The 22,052-nt window shown below is 33.3% G+C and overlaps 3 protein-coding genes across 3 annotated transcripts; 2 read left to right on the forward strand and 1 right to left on the reverse strand.

Annotated features, from left to right (window-relative positions):
* Nucleotides 1-8,373: 8,373 nt before the first annotated feature.
* On the forward strand, nt 8,374-9,322 carry LOC120255592 (calmodulin-like protein 7). Its single transcript, XM_039263388.1, has one exon. The coding sequence runs from the start codon at nt 8,536-8,538 to the stop codon at nt 9,154-9,156; it is 621 nt and encodes a 206-aa protein (XP_039119322.1). The 5' UTR covers nt 8,374-8,535; the 3' UTR covers nt 9,157-9,322.
* Nucleotides 9,323-12,475: 3,153 nt separating this feature from the next.
* LOC120255594 (putative metallophosphoesterase At3g03305) lies at nt 12,476-16,158 on the forward strand. Its single transcript, XM_039263390.1, is given in 5 exon segments — nt 12,476-12,717; nt 12,719-12,866; nt 13,651-13,892; nt 14,003-15,601; nt 15,752-16,158. Coding segments are annotated over 5 exon segments (2,331 nt in total). The 5' UTR covers nt 12,476-12,513; the 3' UTR covers nt 15,890-16,158.
* Nucleotides 16,159-16,516: 358 nt separating this feature from the next.
* LOC120255593 (trigger factor-like) lies at nt 16,517-18,982 on the reverse strand. The gene is made up of 8 exons (XM_039263389.1): nt 18,871-18,982; nt 18,412-18,506; nt 18,180-18,244; nt 17,972-18,069; nt 17,556-17,664; nt 17,373-17,386; nt 16,921-17,022; nt 16,517-16,835 (listed from the first exon to the last, which is right to left on the reverse strand). Exons 1-8 carry the CDS (start codon nt 18,940-18,942, stop codon nt 16,686-16,688), a joined length of 705 nt encoding a protein of 234 aa, XP_039119323.1. The 5' UTR covers nt 18,943-18,982; the 3' UTR covers nt 16,517-16,685.
* Nucleotides 18,983-22,052: the final 3,070 nt, after the last annotated feature.

Consider the following 22,052-nt stretch of genomic DNA (forward strand, 5'->3'; position numbering starts at 1 on the left):
ATAAGGTCCATAACACACAAATATTTGTGAGTTATGAATGCGCAAATATGCTATTTTTTTATAAAGTGAATAAATTATTATTTTATTAAAAAAAAATTTACATTACTATAATAAAATAAAAAACAAAAACAACAGGAAAAAACACATAAGATAGAAATATATCCAATAAAAATAGAGAGAACAAAAAACTAATAGAATAGAAAAAGCTGCAAAATAATTTCATGTGGTTGATGAAGCATCATATATATTTTCCTTGGATGAGCTATTTGGAACAAGGAGGTCGTGATCACTAGCATTATATTATGAATCAAAATCACAACATCCCTGCATGAAATTTTATTTTATTTTTAAAACCAACCAATCAACCCACCCATCCCTTTTTCTAACCCGATGTAACCTTCAACCAATGTTCCTTGTTATTGTTGTCCATCCTCTCTCTTCATCCTTGTTTTTTTGTCTCTCTCTCTCTCTTAATTTTACTTCCTTAATATATTGCATATATTTATATAAGAAAAATTAAGTGGTAATTAGCAAATAGCCAATTTCTTTAGTCATTTAACAAGAATTATTGCCGAACTTTAAACTTGGAACACAACTTCCAGATCTAAGTTGACAAAGAGATTCTCTTATGTCTCCTTTGCATGCCAATTGTTAGCTCCGGAGGGGTAGTGTGGTGATTTTCACTCAATCTATTATGTAATGTAAGCACACGCACATTCAATGTAAAATCAAACAAGTAAGAGAAAGGAGGCACATGAATTGGCTACCCGAGGGCTCAAAGTTCAGCACAACTTACCTACGTCTAGAGGACCGAGTCAGGAAATAACAATCCACTAAAAGAGGTAAATAAAAAAGAGTGCAACACTCACTCTCCCTCTCACAATGAATACATGAACCCTCTTTAGATTGATCGATACCCACTCTTACTCACCCTTACCCAGAGGTCTATCTCCGGTGGCACATTCTAAATTTCATAACATGGTCTCTTATATAGACGTCTCAACGCCCCAAATATAGCACTTTTCTCTTTCAGAATCTCCGCGGCTACTTAACTTAGACACCTTCTAAAGTTAAACGTTGCAACTCCTGTTATAACCAAGCTTGCAACGCGGGCCACCTGCTGATCCTGACTGAGTTCTAGTTTCCGTTGTAATGCGATCTTGCGACGCCTCCAACCCTCCTGGTTGTGCCAGTCCAAGTCGATGCAGTTAACTTTTCCCAAGCTCATTCTGCCAGCAACTAGCTTGCTCATATCATATCAGTAGGTCCTTCTCCTGAGGGTCCTATGCACTAAGGTGCATTTCTATCTCACCAAAGATGGTTTTCAAATATCTTCAAAATCTTCTTTCCAAACTTGATCTCCATTCATTCAACTTTGGTTTTTACAATCTTCAAAATTGATCTTCATTCATCCAAATTTGGTCTTCAAGATTCTTATTACTAAACTTGATCTTCTTTTATCCAAGTTTAGCTCTTCAATATCTTCCAACCATGATCTTCATTCATCTAAGTTTGGTCTTTACAATTTTCAAACTTGATCTTCATTCATCAAAATTTGGGCTTTAAGATTCTTGTTACTAAACTTGATTGCCTTCATCCAAGTTTAGCTCTTTAATATCTTCCAAGTATGATCTTCATTCATCCAAGCTTGAGCTTCAATTATCTCCAAATATATTTGTGCCTTCAAATAGAGTTGTCCTTGGTCTCCAAATAGCTATGGTCAGAAATAACTTTGTCTCCTTAATTAGTTGCGACCATAGATATCCTTGTGTTTTTAGATAAATCTCCTTTTCAAAGATAGTTGTGTAGATATTCTTTACATGCCTTTTGCTTGCTCTTTAAGAGAGATCTTCCAAGGTTGATGCTTTTACCAAGGTTGTCAGACCGGCCCGGGCATTGACCCGGCTAAGGCCAGGGGTCAAGGGTCAATGGGTTCGACCGGATTGAACCAGGGTTGAACCGGGGTCAATAATAAAATATAAAAAAATATTATGATAATTAATAATGAGGAAATATAATATTAAAACCATAATTATAATATAAAAACTACTAAAATTTGATATTTAAATTGATAAATAACTTTATATACACTAGTGTTTCCTAATTATGTCATTTATTTTTAAGTTTTTTTAAAAATATTTACAAATTTAATATATTAATATATAATTATCGAACTTTTCTCGGTGTTTTATTTATTTATTTATTTGTTTATTGGTTGATTTTGTTAGAATAAATAAGAAATTTACTCCACTAATTCTATATCTTTTTATATAGATGATATATTTTATCAATAAATTATATAACTTACCCAATCTCAATTAAGTTTTTATTTTGTTTTAAATTTTCTTATATTTTTTTATTTAGTTAGAAAATATTTTATTTTTATATTTTATAATAAAATTGCACTCATTTATTGTTTTATTTTCTTACTAAATCAAATTTTTATAAAGTATTTACATTACATATTAATGGATTTTATTTTTAGATGTTAATTTTTGTTAGTATGTTTATGATATATATATATATATATATATATATATATTTGTAATTCTATTTATTGATTATAAATTAAAAATTAACATTAATACATATACATGATTTTGTGGTTTCTAATGAGAAAATAATAATAAATTATTAAATATTATAAAAAAAATTTCTAACATTGTGACCCGATTGATCAGGCCGGGTCAACCAGTTTCTGGTTGAGTCGCCCGGGTGATCGGGTTAATACCGGGTTTTTTCATATCCGGTTCAATGGGGTATACCCAGGCTGGTCCGGTCTGACTACTTTGGCTTTTACTAAGATAGCTCTACATGGCTTTTTGATAGATTCTCCAAATATAGCACCAACCATGGTCTTCTAGTCTTCAAAGACCCATTATCATCTTTTGTCATGTCATCGTCATTGCCACATCATCTTGATTTATTGTTAAATGATGCCAACTACATAGTCTAGCTCTAACACCAAATAGTATTTTTTTAACTTATTATAATCCTTGCAACTATATTTTATTTGCACTTATTGACTTCATTTATGACTTATATACCCCTAATTTTAATAGTCTAAATGTATCATTCTGAATTCCGAGCTGAAAGTTGAAATATCAAGTTCTATGATATGGACAAAAAAAGCTCGTAAACCCACACATAACTACACAAGCGTGCAAAAAATAAATAAATAAAAGAAAACTATTATTATTATTATTATTATTATTATTATGGACAAAGTGAATTTATAAATAACCAAGCATTAAAAACCATAAGTTATTCATGTTAATTGGTTTTGCATGTATTACTATAGTATTTTAACTGTATTTACATAATAGTCCAAATAGTATTGTTAATCCTCCATGTTTATTTATTCACCATTCAAATAATAATTCATTATATTAAATATTGGTTATTTTTTAGGGGCTTTTGCAGGTGTACTCCTGAATAATTTTAAAATTGCATATTTACCCTTGAATAAAAGTTAATTGCATATATACCCTTAAATAATATATATAATTGTATATATACCCTTGTGGTTCAAATTAGTTAAAAAACCATCCGTTAACAAACAACAGATATATAAAATTACTATTATGCCCTTACATATATATCCTTGAAAAGTTTTTTTTAAGTTATACAAAAGTTATTTTAGACCTTTTGTATATCTTAATCCAAGTTATAACCATAGTTAATCAAGTTTGATTAACGAAATCTAACAATAGGGGCATATTGGCAATTACCTATATTTTTCAGGGGTATATATACAATTATATTTTTTTTCTTGAGCGTAAATATGCAATTATAGAATTTTTGAAGGGTTTATAACCAATTTTTCCCATTTTTTTATTCTCCAAACTGTTTTGAGTTGTAATTAGCATCATAAAATAAAAGATAATAAAATCTCAATTAGAAGCCGCGCAAATGATTTGAGGAATAAAGCAAAAATAACCACTAACTAGTGCAGTGGATTGTTACTTGAATGTTAAATAAGTAGATTTAGAGTTGAATCATTGGGTCAGAAATACTATAGTAGAACAATTATTCATTGAGTCCCTTGTGGAAGATTGTCATTTTTCTTTCATTCAAGATTGTATGACATGTGAAATTTATTAAGTTGGTTTGGATCCTGAAAAACCGTTTGGACATACACGTGGTAGGACTTTAATCGCCTTATGTAACATCTGTTTGAGTTAATAAATTTTTAAGAAGTTAATAAACCACTATAATTGATGCACCATCATACCTACTTATTACTTGACAACATCTTTACTGGGCTATGCTTGTTGCCTTTGTCAAAAAATAATAATAATAATAATAAAATAAAAAATTATGTACCGATAGGCACATCATTTAAAATGGACTTATAATATTTTTTTAAAAGAAATAAAGACGCGTTATAATAGGATTTAAATAAATAATATTTTAAATAAATTTGCCCCGGTGGTGGTTAGATACAAGTATACAACATGTTGTAAGACTTGCCCAATTGCTATAGATTAGATGAATAATAATAATAACTGGAAATGAACAAAAAATCCCTCCAAAGTTCAGGTATTCACAAAAAGACCCCACGACTTTGAGTATTCCCAAAAGATCCTTTCTTTTTCTGACATGTTATTTTTCAGACTTTTCTGACATAAAGGTGATCGACGCTGACATAAAGCGTAATGAGATATTAATCGGATCGACTCTAAGTTTTTTAGCGAAAATACCAAATTTTAAGCGGAAACCCATAATTTTAAGAGAAAAATCAAATTTTAAACGCAAATGTGTTATATGTTAAGTAAAAACTTATGTAGTTTAGCTAAAAACACCAAATTTTTAAACTGAAAACTAATAATTTTAAAGCGGGAAGTACATATGTCAGAAAATAGAATAAACTAATGTAGTAGTTCGCATTAATCGAAAAGTACATCGTCGTGATTGAAAAATAGTCGTCAAAAAAGGAGTGACTCGTCTGCAAATTCAAATGTCAGAGGGTTTGTCTGGGATCTTTTGAAACTTTCAGAAACTAAAAAATAAATTTCCTAATAATAATAATAATAATAATAATAATAATAATAATAATAATAATAATAATAATAATAATAATGTATACAAAAAGATAAAGTTGATATATAATAATGAACTAAAAGCTTTTTTTTTTTTGATAAAAAATAACTAAAAGCTTTCATCCATGAAGTTCGAAATTTATTTTTGACCTTAATATATATATATATATATATATTGAGATCTAATGCATTAAAAATACTTCCAAAGAATAATTTACCAATCCGTTTGGAACCGGTACAAGAGTTAGGCACTCTGTTCATAGCACTGTTTATGAAATTAATTTCTGTTTATATTTCTCATCTATAACATTGCTTTATCCCCAGATAATATATAGATAGTTCAAATTTTTTTAGATACATTTATAAATTGAAAATCTACAGATATCCCAAAATTATTAGATCAGTATCTAACACCGGGTTTTGTCTGGGGCTTTACACCCGACCTCATCCTTTTCCCCTATTTTTAATCATTCATTTTTTATTTTTTTAATCTGTAGACGGACGTAGAACGCAGGTAATAAAGTTCGGTGTGTGCGTGCGCGTGTGTAAAGAAACATCACTAAAGCCATGTGATGAAGACGACAAATGAGGCTGATACCAGTGAAGGCCAGCCCTGTCTTGGTGGTGTCAATAAGTTGTAGCACTAACTCTTCTATTAAAGTACAGTTGGGTCATATAATATTTTAATTTAAAAGCAATAAAAAAAATTGATAAAAAATTAGACGCCAATTATTTATAAGGATCAATGCAAAGATCTATTTATATTTTATAAGCTTTCATTATTAAATGCCCAATGAGTTACTAATTTAGGAATGAAAATATGAAATATAAAATTATTGAATCGCTAACCCGGCTGTTTGGGATCCTAAGACCGCTGTCCTCAGATAGTGACTTTCATCTCGGTGATCGCACGTGGCCCCTCGATCCGATCCTCGCCTAACACAAAGATGAGGGCATTGTCGCATAAAGTGTGACTCTCCCACGTGCCCGCCTCTTAATTAGGCGCTTGTCGTCCTTTTAAAAAAAAAATTTGTTTGAATAAAGACTCCATCGTATTAGAGGATACCATAAGAAAAAATTAAAGAAGATAATGACATATATTATTATATAAATTTAATATAAATGATGTTACAAATGGTTTGGAAAGCATATTTCTTTTAAAATCATTGGATTTATTTTTTATGTACTTTATTTAAAAAAAAATAGTCACCTTCTTTGCTAATATGTAACCACTTATATCCAAATCACTCATTTGTGAAACATTAATTTCACTTGTTATGTTATCGATGGATATGAATTTATAGAAAATATGGTACACATAATGTGTACGATTTATCACTAACAATAACTTATTAAGGATTAAACCTAAACAATTAATTTATATAATAAAACTGTAACTATCAATCAATTTCACCCTTGTATCAAAAGTTACTTGCATGAGAAAGCAACTAATAATTCCTAAGAAATTTTAATCACAAAAATACAAAAATACTTGACTTCTTGGTCTCCAAACCACACATTGGTCAATGACCAAATCAAGTTGACCAACTCTAGTCTGGCACTTATAAGAAAAGTTCACCAAATAGTGCCCTTAACTTTTGATATTTTAGAAGACTTCTACAAAAGCTTGGCAAAATATTTCTATAAAAGCAGGATAATTATATATGAAAAAAAAAAAAATCCATGACACGCGCAAATGTTTGAGTTATGAATGCACACATATGCTCTTTTATAGAGTGAATAAATTATTATTTTATTAAAAATAAAAATATTTATATTTCTACGACAAAATGAAAAAAAAATAATTATCTAATAAAAATAGAGAGAATAAAAACCTAATATAAAAGAAGTTACAGTACATTAAGTATTATATAGTTTTTTTAAGGTCAAAATATCAAAATGGTCCCTCTATTTTGTGTTTTTCGCCCTTTTAGTCCCTCTAATATAAAATTCATCATTTTGGTCATCGTATTTTCACATTTATATTTTTTTGGTCCTTATAATTGACGGATATGTCCTTTTAGTCCTTCCAGCTGATGATTGGAGGGACCAAAAAAGAAAAAAATGTGTAAATACGAGGACCAAAAGGGCGTATTTTACAACTAAAGGATGAAAATATACAAATACGAGGACCAAAAGGACGAATTTTATATTAAAGGGACTAAAAGGACGGAAATCGCAAAATAAAAGAACCATTTTGATATTAAAACCTTTTTTTATGTGGGTAAACTCTCTGCAATAAGTTCTACTTGTGTGATGTGTCACTCGGCAATCGAATTTGTCGATCATCTTTTCACATAGTGTTCTTTTGTAAGAGAAATCTGGGGTTATTTCTGTAGACTCCTACATCTATCTGAACCACCACTATCCATGATTAACCTGTGGGACTCGTGGAGGCCGCTAGTTCGATCTTCTATGAGGGAGATGGGTGATTTAGTGGTGAAAGCACTTATTTAGAATATCTGGCATGCTAAGAATGATTGTATTTTTAACGCCATTGTCGTGCCTACTCATGTTATTATTCTAAAAATTATCTGTATACTTTTATCTTGGTTCTCTACTGTTACAGAAGGAGCACAAGAGAAGCTGAAAGACTCCATGACAACAATTCGTTGTTGTCTGGAGTTTCATAGACCTCGAGCAGAGGAATCTAGTGGGGTTCTGACTTCCGAGGAGACACTTGGACCGAGCATGGGCTAGGATACTGTTGTTGGGGCCAGGAGGATGGCTTTGTTCCTTATTGTTTTCTGTTGCTTGTGTTAATTTTCTTTTGAGTTGGTCCACCACATCTAATGGCACTGGGTTACTATTTTTACTTATTCCTCTATTATTTGGTAGAGTGTTGTATAATAGGAGTGGTTTATCCAATTTTTTTTAAAAAATGCCATGATTATTAGGATAAATAATAAGTTCATCCAATTTTGCTTTCTTTTTAACCTATGGATCTTTGATCATCGGGATACATTTACATTTTTAACTAAAACTAGCTTATGTCGTGTGTGCGTGTGTGTGTGTGTGTGTAACTTTATGTTACATATATAAAGCAAAAAAAAGAACCAATCCCGCTAATTGATGCAACCGGCCGCACGACCACCCCACCAAAAGACATCCACAAGAGACCCAACGAGTCATATATCAACACGTGTTCCTCCATCAAATAATCACCTCCCACGTGTCACAATCCACACCCTTCCCTTCCCAAATCAAACGGCCGTTATCAGCCGTCCCGCCACCCCCGCGCAATCCGCACCAACGGTCACTTGCTTTTTAAAAATCCGTTGAACTGCCCCACTCCAACGCGTTTTCCCACCATTACTCCTCCTCCTCCTCCTCCTCCTCCTCTTTCTGCTCTCCAAGCGCGTGGGGACCTCTATATACCACCACCTCCTCTTCTCCTCTTCTCTTCTCTTCAACCACTCCTCATTCTCAGATCCAAATCTCTCAATCTCTGCTGGTCTCTGTTGAGTTCTCAGTGTTCATTTTCTAGTTTACAATGCCTAGTCTCTTGTTAAGGGTCTCCCTCATACTTCATCTCATTCATACCATGCTTAACTACCTTCCTGATAAGCTTAGATCTTTGCTGAAGAGTTTTTGGTTCAGTGCTAAGCATGAAGATGAGTGTAAAACAACAGTACAGAAGAACGGGAAGGCAGTGGACCAGTTTGAGCTTTCAAGAGTTTTTGAGATGTTTGATCATGATGGAGATGGGAGGATTAGTAGGAAGGAGTTGCATGAGTCTCTTGACAACCTTGGGATATTTATATCGGAAGAGGACTTGTCGGTGATGATCGAAAAGATCGATGTGAATGAAGATGGGTGTGTTGATATGGAGGAGTTTGGGGAGCTTTACAAGAGTATTGTTGGAGGAGGAGGGAGGGAGGAGGTGGAGGAGGATGTGAAGGAGGCTTTTGATGTGTTTGATGTGAATGGGGATGGGTATATCAGTGTGGAGGAGCTTCGATCGGTGTTGTCGTCGCTTGGGCTCCGGCAAGGATGGACTAAGGAGGATGTTAAGGGGATGATTGGGAAGGTGGATGAGGATGGAGATGGGAGAGTGAGCTTTGAGGAGTTTAAGGTGATGATGAAGAGTGGGGGGTTTGTTGGTTCACTTTGATGATTTGGAGATGAAGTATGAATTCATGACTGCTTGAAAGGTTTGTATATATTTTGCTTGATGAGAGACTTCATTTCTGTTAATGAAGTGTAAGAATTATGTTACTTTAGTTCTTGGATGTTCAGGAATATGAATTTAATTAAAGTTTGATTATTTCTTCTTTTTAGTTGTTCTTTTTATTTTTATTTTATTTAATTTAATTTTTTCTGATTGTGTGATTCTCTGGGTTCCATCAGCAATTGAATTGAGTTTTGAAGTTGAAGAACACTTGATGAATAATTCTTACCAAATCTTTGATCATATTTGTCTGTGTACTTTTTTTACATATTCATCTTCTGATTGTGTGATTTCCTTGGCTAACATAAGAAATTGAGCCAAATTTTCAAGTTGAAGAATGCTTACAGAATGATTTCCAAAATTAATTGTTACCTTTTTTTTTTTTTTTAATCTTTCTCCAGAATTCCTTGTTTCTGAAGTACTCCAGTTCTTTTGGAGTGCAAGAATTATGCAATTTTAGTTTGGTTGTGTGATCCTCTGTTTTCTCCATTTCATTTTTCTGATTGTTTGATTTGCTTGGCTAATAGCAGCAATTGAACTAAATTTTCAAGAATTATTCTTACTGTTTCTTGCTACTCTTCTCTACAATTAATATGAATGATTTGCTTAGTCTTATCAACAGAGCAATGTTTTTAATGCCAACAACTACCAGACATCATACCAATTAATTAGTGCAATTAACACAATTTGAATATTTCTTATTCTTTTCTTCTCTAGCATTTCTTTTTTCTTCAGTGTTTCAACTTTTTTTTTTTTTTGTTTTTTGGAGAACATGTCCATGATGCTCCATTCTTTTTTAGTTGTCATATTTTTTAGTTTTCTTTGTTTTTTTACTTGTCACATTAAAAATTTTGTGCAGTATTAAATAATTTTCTTTCCAAATTTACTCTTTAATTTAATGTACTAGTACAATTTTCAATAAATCATAATCAATTAAACATTAAATTATATACTCCACTAGTGGGGTTTTAAATAAAGATAATTTTAGAAAGTAATAAATTTTTTTATAAAATATAGATAACCAACTAACTTTAACTAATTTTTTTAATCGATGTGAATTAGATAAATGTGACAAGTAAAAAGGAACGGAAGGAGTATTCAATAAAACAACAGAAAAAGAACAACATAGACATAAAACTTGTCGACATTTTGGGGCTTGCTTGCACTTGTCGTACACTTGGTCTTATGTTCATGTGATTATTGACCAAATCAAACAAATTAAAAAAACATTAGAAAAACAAAACTTTGATTTGTTCTCAATAACCATTAGTCTCAACCTTAATTCTCTTTTATGGTTCTTCAATGTGACTTATTTGCTTCTTGAACAAGTTCTAATTGATGATCTCATTTGATATCAACTCTTAGCCTACAAGTTATTGATTATAAAACAAAACAATAAAAAAAAACATTTAAATTGCGGCTTAAAGTAAATACATTGAATGATGTTTGTGTAGTGTAAAAAGGAACAGGAATGAGAACAAGTGGCTTATCTTTTTCGGAACCAAAAAAGTTAGTATTCTTTGGAATAAATCACAAAGCATGATATGTGAAGAATTGCTGCTTTAGTTTTTAAAAGTTGAAGCACTTTGAATGGTAAGCTTAAAAAGCATCCAATTTACTAGAAGGGAATAAAGCCAATTAAATAGAGATACTGAAAAATAGCCTCAAGAAAGCTTTGTACATTGGAATGGAATATTAGATTTTATTCTTGGATAAGAGGTATTATTCCATAATCATCTTTTTATTGGTGTTTTAATTTATTCTTGATTTATGAGAAAATAAAGGGAATATTTTGGAAGTGTAATTACAAGAAAGTCCCTGAGAATTTCAACATCATCTTGGGTGACTTTGGGTTTTTTATGGTCTTTTAGGTCTAATTCTTGAACGTCATTTTTAGTCTTTTTATTTTTATTATTTTTTTCCTATGTAATGCAAGTTTTTAATTTGTACTATCTTATTCTAGATGCCAAACTACCGTACAGAATAAATTAATTTGATTTTTACACATCTTAAATTTTAAAGGTAAATATTCTCATAAACAAAGGGCTAAAAATAAATATATAAAAAATATATAAAAAATTAAGTTCAACTTTGAAAAAATCAATTTAAAAACAACTCTTAATGTAACTTCAATCTCTTTGATTCTTTCATTGCATTTCACATATCTCTTTGATTCTTTCGTTGCATTTAAGTGAAATGACATGATGATTGCTCATTTTTATGATTATTTCATAGGTATCACTATTATCATTTATTTGTTTAAATAAATTTTTTTGTAAATTATTTATTTATTTTTAATAAAAGTGGACAAAACATTCATCTTAATTTATCCTACAATTTTCTCATTGAACAGGGAAACGAGTTATTATTCAAGGATTTATTTATATTAATTTCAGTTTTTTGGTTTGATTCATTTTGTTGTGTAAAGTTTAGTTTGACCATGAGCAATTCATTTTTAATTTAATAAATTTATAATTTATCTATTTTTATAAAACAATAAATCGAAAAGTTTTGAGGGAGTCCACAAAATGAAAATTACTGATATATGTATAAAGATCCTCAACCAGGCCAATTTAAATAGTAACACTAGATTTATTTATAAAATTTTAAATAATAAATACTTTGGAGGGAGTAATTAATGCTTATTAAAAAATTAAACTGGTATCTCTAGTCTAAGATTTTTATTGTTATATATATATATATATATATGCTAGTAACACCCAAAAAAAATTAAAATTAAAATACTTGTGTATACCTATATGAGGTGTTGGCCTTTTTTTTCACATTTATTAAGATAATATATGATTTATTTTTTTACCAAAATTTAATTCATGAAGTTAAAAAAAATTTGTTGTTATCATCTTTGTGATAAAAAAATAGTAACTCTCTTTTCTACCGAGTGAAAGGTGGAAGGATCAATTTTTTCTTTTAAAAAAAAATAATTTATTTATTTTATAAAAAAAATTGTTGCTCACGTTTTCACAAACATTTATAAGGTAAAAATAAGTATATAAATAAATTTAAAAAACTTAGGGGTATATATGACAAGAGTATATGCATTACTTAAAAGATTTTACAGGGTAGATATGACTCAAAACCCTCTGATTTCGGTGTTAAAAATATAAGGATGTTTTTGAATATTTTGTGGGTTTAGATCAAAATATAATAATTTCAAGGGTGTAAACAGAAAAAGCAACCATTTACTCGGATTCGGATCCTTCAAAAGTCCAAACCCGTTAACTTCTTATCGGATGCAAGACTGCTTATCGGGTCGGGTCACATCAAACAGCGTTCTCCGCCATGGCTGAGGCCTCGCTCTACTTCCGCCATTGTTGGATCTCTCTTTCTCCATTGATTCACCCTTCGTTAGGGTTTTCAGCGCAAGCCATGGATCTGGGGAGAAGATGGGCGTTTCTCCTACTTGTCTTGCTCTCTTCCTCCATGGCGTTTGCAGCCTCTTCGGAGCAAATCCCTGGGAGAGCTGTGATCGATGTCAAAGGTGAGGCCGGGCTCTGTTGTGTGGGTGGTGCAGCTCTCTGATCTCCATTTCAGTTTTTTCCATCCTGAGAGAGCTCTTGATTTTAAGAGACTGATCGGTCCTGCGCTTTCTATGATCAACCCTTCGTTGGTTCTCATCACTGGTGATCTCACAGGTGTCTAATTTCTTTCTTTTTTTTATGTTCATCTGGTTCGATTCTAGTAGCTCTTGGTAGTAATTCTTGTATGTTTTTCATGGTTCAAAGCATTGAATGGTTTTTCTTTTTAAATTTGTGATTTTGGAATGAAATCTAATCCCAAAATTTTCTCTTTTTTCGTGTTATGTTTCATTTTTCTCTCTCTAATTTATTTATATTGTGTTTGATTGGTCACTTGACATGCGATCATCAGTGGTTAAATTTAAGTTTAGATTACTAGTAGAAAGGGGAGAAAACAACTTCTATAAGAGGACGCTATTTGAAAAATAACATTTTTTTTTAATAACTCACGTAGTTCTTGTCCGAACTGTTAAATCTTGAACAATGGCTAGAAAATTGCATAAGAGTGTTTGGTCCATTCTGCTTAGGTATGGAGGTTATTTATTTTATTTATTATCTTCAAGAGTTAATTGCAGCTGTGAATAAATGTGAATTTAAAAGTCATATGAAAGATTTTTGTGTTAACCTATACTTGGTAATTCATTTTGTCCTAACTGTGTTTTTATTTTCTTTTACTTTGTCACTTGGAAAGTAAAGTCTTCAGTTACTAGACGTCTGTTAACTGACTTGGGAAGGGCATGAGAATTATGATTTTTAAGTTTTATCTGATTTGAATTAGTGATTTGTGGTGATTTTTTGACTAATTACAAGGTAGGTTTAATTTGTAAAGATCCAGTAAGCACTCGTTGTATCTACAATATTGATTTTCGTATAGTATGCCTTATGCTTCTTGGATGAGCAGAGGGAAAGAGCAAAGATTTGTTAATTATGAAACAAAATGAGTCGGAGTGGATAGAGTACCATGACGTGATCACAGATGTCATCAAAGAAAGCGGACTCAGCAAGAACATTTTCTATGATCTTAGAGGGAATCACGACAATTTTGCAGTACCAGTACCTGGTGGCACATATGATTTTTATGAGAAGTATAGTGTCAATGCAATGCTCGGACGTAAAGGAAATGTCCAGAGTGTCACTTTGGAGGTTAGCAATTTATAGACTTACTTTGACAGGCAATTTCTTCGAACTTATTGACTCCTTCTATAATTAGTTGCAATGGCTACACTAATAGTGTGTTTTCATTCAAATTGCAGCACAATGAATGGAAGCATCTTTTTGTAGGCTTTGATAGCAAACAGGAGATTGGTCTTTGTGGCCCAACAAATCTATTTGGTCATCCGACTGACCAATTACTCACAGATTTAGATATGGAGCTTTCACAATGGGATACTAAAATAACTAAGTCATCATTGACAAAGATTTCCTTCGGGCACTTCCCATTGTCATTTTCTGCACTATCAGAGTCAGGTAAAAGCCTCAAAAGTGTGTTCCTTAAGCATTCCTTATCTGCGTATCTCTGTGGGCATCTTCACACAAGTTTTGGCAGTAACTTGAAGCGCCATCATCAGTCAAGTAATCATTCAGTGTCATCAAGCGAGTATTATCAATTAAATATGCATCAAGCATCTACAAGTAATCTGGATGTTGCAAACTGTTCTAACGAAGTAGAGCGCCCTGAAGAATTTTGGGAATGGGAAATGGGTGATTGGAGAAAGAGCCGAGCTATGAGGATCCTGGCCATTGATTCTGGTCACGTGTCATTTGTAGATATAAACTTTAGGTCAGGAGAACCAAAGGAGATAATTATACTACCTACTTTTCCTTTAGATTCACGGTTTATGCAAAGGATTTCATCTCAACTTGATTACCAATGCCAATTGTTGAAAACATCCTGCTATGATACTGTAAGGGTTCTGATATTTTCGAGTGCTGAGATTACATCAGTTACAGCTAAAATATATGACTCCAAGCCTGGAAATCTTCATGTAGTACTAGATTCAACTATGAAGAAGCTTGCAGGAAATGGAACCAGGGGAGATATTTATTCAGTCCCATGGAATTGGAGGGCATTTGTTGACGAATCACCTGATCGTTATTGGCTACAGATAGAAGCTATTGACATCACTGGAAGGTCCACTTCTAGTGAATTGAGGCCATTCTCCATCAATGGTATTACCAAAACTGTCAGCTGGAAATGGAAAGAGTTTTTGGTTATGGGTTGCCAATGGGTTTCAATATATAACCCTGCTTTGTCATCTGTTCTCCTATTGCTCTTCTCTCTACTTCTTATTCCCCAAGTTTTCTGTATATTTTCTAAGAAACATAACATACAAAAGAGCTTGAGCCCTAGTTTTGCAGGAAAGAATGTTGTGGAACTTCTAATTGGTGGTGCATGTTGGATTTTGATGGAGCTTTCAAGAATGACATTGATATGGTCAGGAATCCTTCTATATTTGCTCTTTTTGACATTTTTGCCTTGGTTTTTTGGGCATGTTTTTAGCGGAAATGATGACATGGCATATATGACCCGTGAAGGATGGAAGGTTAAAACTTTTGATGAGAGGAAACAGTTATACCTCGGAGTGCCTGATGTTATGGTGGTTGTTCTACCTCATCTCTGTTTTGTGGTTTTACCAACAGTTTTAGTAATAGCTTCAATGGCAGCAGAGAAAGCAGCATGCAGGTCATATTACCTTTCGTTATCTGGGAAGAAAAAAGATGATAATTTTGAAGTCAATAGGAGACGATCAAAATTTGCAGACTCTTGCAGAATTCTGCGCTTTTTGCGGAAGCGATGGATGAGAAAACTGCTTCTTTTGGCCTGTGTGGTGATCTTGTGGAAACATTGGAAGGTAAACTCTTGGTCCCTTTTCAACTTTCTGGATCCTTTTCCCATGAAGATACATTAGTTATTGCCATAAGTTGCTTAAAGTTATTGAATTATTATGCCATTTTGCTGTTAAACAATCTTCAGTTTTTCTAATTAAGTTATTCTTTTGCAGAGTTGCAGAGCTTTAGTGAAGGCCTATGATATGAACCCGCTTCTTCATGCCCCCGTGTACTGCTTCTTTGTGCCGGTGATCTTAATTTATGCAGTCTACAAGACATCAACAGCCTATACAAAATCGATGAATAGCTGATTTTACCCTCAGTACAATTTAATTCAATTATATAGAATTTCTCCCAGATTTTTGGAAGTAGAACACCAAAATCTCTAATTTACTGAGAAGTGTAACATAAGTCTGAAGCCGCTGTGAGGTTCGAAGACGATTGCACGGACTATTGCAACTACATTAGTGTAGAAATGTACTAAACTTATTATGGGGAGATCTCTCTACTTGTTACTTTTACCTGTTAAAAATTTTTTGAGAAGTTTATAATAGAGATTTCAGTGACAGTATTTATGCAATTTTGTGTTTGAGTCTTGTTATTCGTATGTGCGATGAACGATAAAATGGATTTACAGGGACTTCAGAAAATTTCCCAGATGTTTGTATGCTTTGATTGTTGTCAATTGATCACCTCCATTGCTATGTTCCTTTTTACCATGTTGACTTAACTCTAGATTACTAACATTGATTTCACTTACGGATTTATGATTTATGAATTGTATTGTGGTTCATCAAGCAAAATAACAGGGAGATAACCTGTAATTGATTATGACAGAAAAACACCAAGAAATCATTATTTATAAATAGATCGGTATGGACAAACCACCTTTTCTTTGTGTTACAACCCTGAAAAATATAAAATGCCACAACAGTCTATAAAAAAAAAATTAGTTGAAACAGTTCACTTTGAGGGGGGAAAAATATTCTATTGAAAGAGAACAACATGAAAGTTATTGAAACCATGTAACAACAGAAATACAATATGTAACAAGGCATGTGTGCGCCAAGCTATACAAGCATTGCATCTCACTCCGGAAGTAAATGACTATGTAGAGCTTGAGTTCGCCGCTTCAGCATCTGTTTTTAACAACTCCATAGTAGCATTGAAACTGAATTCACTACCAGGGGTAAATGCTGATTCAAGCTCATCTGCAGTTTGTGTTGTCTTGAATTGGCTCTTCACCTTCAAATTTTCCTGATAATGAAAGCAAGTTGAGGTAGTTTTCGAGGTTTAGACATTGAGAAGATATATAATATGAAATGAAGCTAAAAGGACATACCTTCTTCACAAAATCGCCTACAGTTATACTGACAATTTCTTCTATAAGGAATTTGGTAACTCGATCTTTCCCGAGTATTTGCAAGAGAAAGCTCTTAGGAACCTGCAGCAGACATCAAATATATCCGAAGACACTGAACATCAGAAGTTTTATAAGAATTACTGTATCAGGTCTAGGAAAGGTTGGAAAAAGAAAAGATAATACATATGCTGTGAAATCAGTGGTCTGAAAATATAAACCAAAAACAATACTATGAACTAGACTTTCTCAAATTCAATGACAGCCTCATCCTTTCTGGTGACTTTTTATTGTGTCGATGCTTGTAAACAAGTAAAAGTTATAAAGATGATCGAATATTTTTCAAATTTCAGAGGCACCTCAAAGTTAAAACAATACAAACAATTGGATAGTAAAAAAAAATAGTGACAAACAGAAAAGAAAAAATTGCTTACATTTGAAGTTTTTCCTGGAATCATCCAAAGAATATGCAACAGACAAATTGCTGAAGTTAGTGAACTCGGATAGAAAAGATGTGAAGAAAGAATGGAACAAAGGAGTCGGCATAGTATGCGGGGTTAAACGAAAAGGAGACCAGATGGATATATAAATTTTTCACACTGGTATTTCAGGTTTACCTCCTTTTGTTCTTCGAAACCCTGGAATAGGGGGCGCTGTGCGAGCCATGTTCGTAAGAACATCATCAAATGCCTTCTGTGTTTGCTCTCCAGTCAAGTCCACCCTTACCTAATATGGGAAACTCGTGAGCGTGGCGGCACATATCACTGAAATCCAAAGTATAACTTTGCAATAAAAAGTTCTACACATGGCCAAAACAGCCGTGAATTCTATCTCTCTGTGAATCTGCATCATATGAATTATATCTTTATTAGCGGTAAAAGAAGCGATCCACCTCACTTTCTGAGAGAGATAGGAAGTTAATTCACTCCAAAAGCTTAACCATCATTTTAATTTAGAATAGGTAAGCAAATTCATATGCGCGTTTAGAAGATAAACTATTACTGACAACTATGAGACCAAGATATGGGCTCACTTGAATCTTATCATCATCACGAGACTCAATAACTATCTTCACATCACCCACAGATATGTCATCCTTCTTCTTTTGATCAGAAATTGATGCTTCATAACCTAAAACACACGAAGAAGGCAATGATAGCCAGAACAGCTTGGTTGAACTTGTCGTAGGAAACAGATATTACCTTTATAACCTCAAGCCTTTGTTTAAATATGAAATTCACCTGAACCAACAGCAAAAACAGGCCAAGGCATATGCCTGCAAGTTCTTCCAGAAGGTGTAGATAGCCTGAACTTGGCATTCACCAGGGAAAACAAAACATCAGTTTTTAAATCAAATTGAAATCATTCCGAACCTACGTAAATTGTCCGCACAAGTAATAGCCAGTAAGACACTAAATCATAAGCATTATCAAGAGACGGCCTACAACAGATAAATCGATAGGTGAACTTCACCTTCCAAAATCAACTCCAGAAGCAGCATGAAGAGTGAGATGGTGTGCAGTTCTCTTAAATGGAAACTGGTTGTCTCCTTGCCTTTCAAACATCACCTAATTGACAAATAAACAAATCTCACTTGCAATTGATAGTTACCTAAGAATTTTGTTCATTATACTGTTTAATGTTAATAATGCATTAACTTACATAAGGAAAAAAAAAAAATCTAACCTTTTTCTTATCTTAGAACTCATTATCCCTAAAACACATTCTAAGAATCAAGCACAAAATTTTAAGAAGAAAAATGCAATAATGCTTTTCATACTGAACTGAAATTGGATAACCTGACAGTGTATAACCAAAAAAATCCTTTCTTTTCATGATGGAAGGAAACACAATCATGAGAAATGAAGCTCATAAAGCATCTAATTTGGAAATCAGCACCCAAAATAAATAAATAAATAAATAAAAGAATACCTGAGGAAAAAGAGGTTGATTCCAATGGAAAGAGACGTGCGAGCAGAGTGTTGTCATCACCATTGACGCCATGAAGCTTGTCCCAAAGATCAGGAATGGAGTTGGGGCTCTGAAAAACCCTAGCTCATAAATTAAAAGGTGGGAAACTGGCCTTAATTCTATCTTCAACAGCGATATGACGAAACTGCCCTCCTATGTCACCTCGAATTACTGACAGCCCACAACCCTGAGGACTAAAGATTGTTCCAGCGGACACTGTACCTCTATTTATATAGAAAGTTGATAGAAAAGAAGCCTTGTTTTATGAGCATTGGTTTAGTGAGAAGCAATGAAGTAGCTGGTAAAACCCTATTCAGGGTTTCGAGTCCTGAGGTAAAAACCTTGTTTTCTGCAAGAGATTGCACTGATTCGAGGGTTTGGATATGCTATATAAATACTGTTTTTGAGGTCTTGGATGCTATCCATTGATTGATTTTGTTAGGGTATTGAGTGTAGATTGCTAAATTCTGTTTGAATATGCCCTATTTAGGTTGCTTTCCTGGCCTCTGTTTGACTTTCTTGATACTTGACCTGCCTCAAGATTGAAATGTGTATGCTTATGGATAAAATACTAAGGCTAACAGAACAGAAAAATTCAAAAACTGAGCTCGAGAGCTCAGAAAAACCTCAAACAACCAATGAGGAAGGCCCATTCTGAGTGAAATAAGGACGAGGACGTTGGTCCGGGCATATCTTGCAAGAGCATCTGGCTACGGCATCACACAATCCCTGGGAATGAGTTATATATCAGTCACGAAAGTACGTCTTCATCCTTCTGATTTCCTTGAGCACTCCATCCAGTCTCCATGGACACCCTCACATCTTCGTGAAATGTCACTGAAAACTAAGCTATGACAATCAGTAAACAAGAAGTCGGAGATTCTACACTGTTGACGGCACAGGCTAGTGGAATAGCTTTTTGCTTCTCCATGTAAACTGGACTCTACAATGGTGGCCATGGAACCTGTGCAAGTAGATACGAGTGCTATTAATGACCACAACAACAGGAGCAAAGCTCACACTTGGTGTTGTCATTCGAGGACAAACTTGTGGTGCCCAGGAAGAATCTGAATCTTGTTTATATGGTACAACCTTATTATATATAGTGTGAGTTCTGCGCAACAGAGGAAGAAGTGTTTTGTGGTCATTGTTTCTAATGCATTAGATCCTGTACACTATATTTTCACTCAAAGAGTAATTACGCGTACCGGGTGTCTTCACAGGCATGAACTATTTTCTATGCCTCTTATAACTGGCCAATCACTTGCCTGCAAAATGCTTCACATCACAATTAGTTCTTAAACAGGTCTTCCATATGCCCGTGGAATTAAATTTGACTCTGCGTGCTTTAGTCTCTAAAGGCAAATCGTATAAATAATTTTCACTATACCATCACAGGTGATTGCCTTTTAATGCTCTGATCAGTCGCGGATCCAGTGTTCCACTGCTCTAAAATTTTAATTTTCTGTACGTGCTTTTCTGCTTCTGATCCTTGCGTTTATAATAAATTTGGTCACCCTATTTTTCCTAGAGAGTACATTACTCTAGAATATTCAGTAATGAAAGTGCTGAAGCGATAGATGATGGTGGCCTTTTGCGCAATGCAGATCATAGAAATGACTGAGACCACCTTGGGATACTAGAATTTGGTTCAAATGAAGTTCCATCTCTGTGTGACATGAGTAGCAGGTGACGTACTGGTAGAAGGTGAGAAGCATTTGCCAACTATGTAAATCTTTATTCTTTTATCCTTTTACTAGCATTGTATGAATAAGATCATGTAAACTGAACTTGCTTCATTTACAGGTATTGTCTTCACATTCAATTTTGTAACTATCTCTTTGTGCTGGTTTTGCTTAATGACATGTTGATTAATTTTTTCAGGAAAGTTGCTTCTTTCCTGCTGACTATTAAGTACAAGAGAATTTTTTCCACCAAACGTGCCTTTCTACTTTTGTTTTATTTAAATCTTTAGAACACCTATCCCAGTCCCTACTAGAGTTATGTGAAATGTTCCAGCCCCTAAGGTTATTCATTATTATTATTATTTTGGTGTATAACCCTTTGTCTTGCATTCGGGTCATTCCACATCACCTAGTTTATACTTATATATAACGGGATTAAATTTGTATTATTATTACACTCATGCTAAGGTTTCTTGTAATAAATAGATAATTGTTTTCTAATGTTTATTACGTGGGATAGTGTGGTGTATCTTGGTTCAGTAAGCACCAACCTTCACTTTTGGTAGTATTAAAGAACTGCGACAGGAGCCGCTGCTAAATACTTCAATGCTATCCAGGCAATATCGCGAAGGGGTATAAGTTTGAAGGCCATTTGTCCTTTCCTTACATTAAATTTATTCCACCATTCTGGTTTTTAATAAATATTCTTGACTTGACTTTAGAAAATGATGTGTTTCTACTTCCTCTTTTGAAGACTTTTAGGGTTTTCAAATAATTTACTAGATGCCAGTAATAAAAGGTATTAAGGTTGTCATTTCTCCTTGTATCTTTTTCTATTTGTGATTTAAATTCTATTTCATCAGTTTAGCGAATATATGGTCAATAGATACTTGGTTTAGTAGTAATATAAAAGTGAAAATAATTCAAGTAATACTGTATCCTGAAAACATAATCCTATATATATATGTTTGTCAGTGGGAAACAGGGTCAAATTATAGATGGTACAAAAGACCCAAGCTATTTTTTACACTGTTTTCGCCAAGGCCTGATGCTGCACAACCAATTCCAGGATTTAGAAGAGTGAAAGGAGGTTTTCACTTGGAAACTCACTGAATACCTATCTGTGATATAAAAGAAGGTGTATGCATCTGACATTGTAAAGCCCGTTATCAGATATGTATCATGCCATTTTTGTGTAAGATAAAATTATTTTGATGAGGAGCCATTATGAGCTGTTTTATGTCATTTATCGGCAAAATGGCATACTCAACTTTCCAATGATCATCCACGTCTGACGCCTGGTACATTGATTATTAATGTGTGTCGCTACTAGTACCTTGAACTTGGATTCTACTATCATACAAGGATATTTTCCTGCTTTTCTAACTTTCATTATGTTATTTACCTTGAGAGTGCTGGGATCTTCTATTTAGTTCATCAGACCAACACCAAGATCAA

Source organism: Dioscorea cayenensis, unplaced genomic scaffold (genome assembly GCF_009730915.1).
Source record: "Dioscorea cayenensis subsp. rotundata cultivar TDr96_F1 unplaced genomic scaffold, TDr96_F1_v2_PseudoChromosome.rev07_lg8_w22 25.fasta BLBR01001095.1, whole genome shotgun sequence".
In the NCBI taxonomy this organism is placed as follows: domain Eukaryota; kingdom Viridiplantae; phylum Streptophyta; class Magnoliopsida; order Dioscoreales; family Dioscoreaceae; genus Dioscorea; species Dioscorea cayenensis.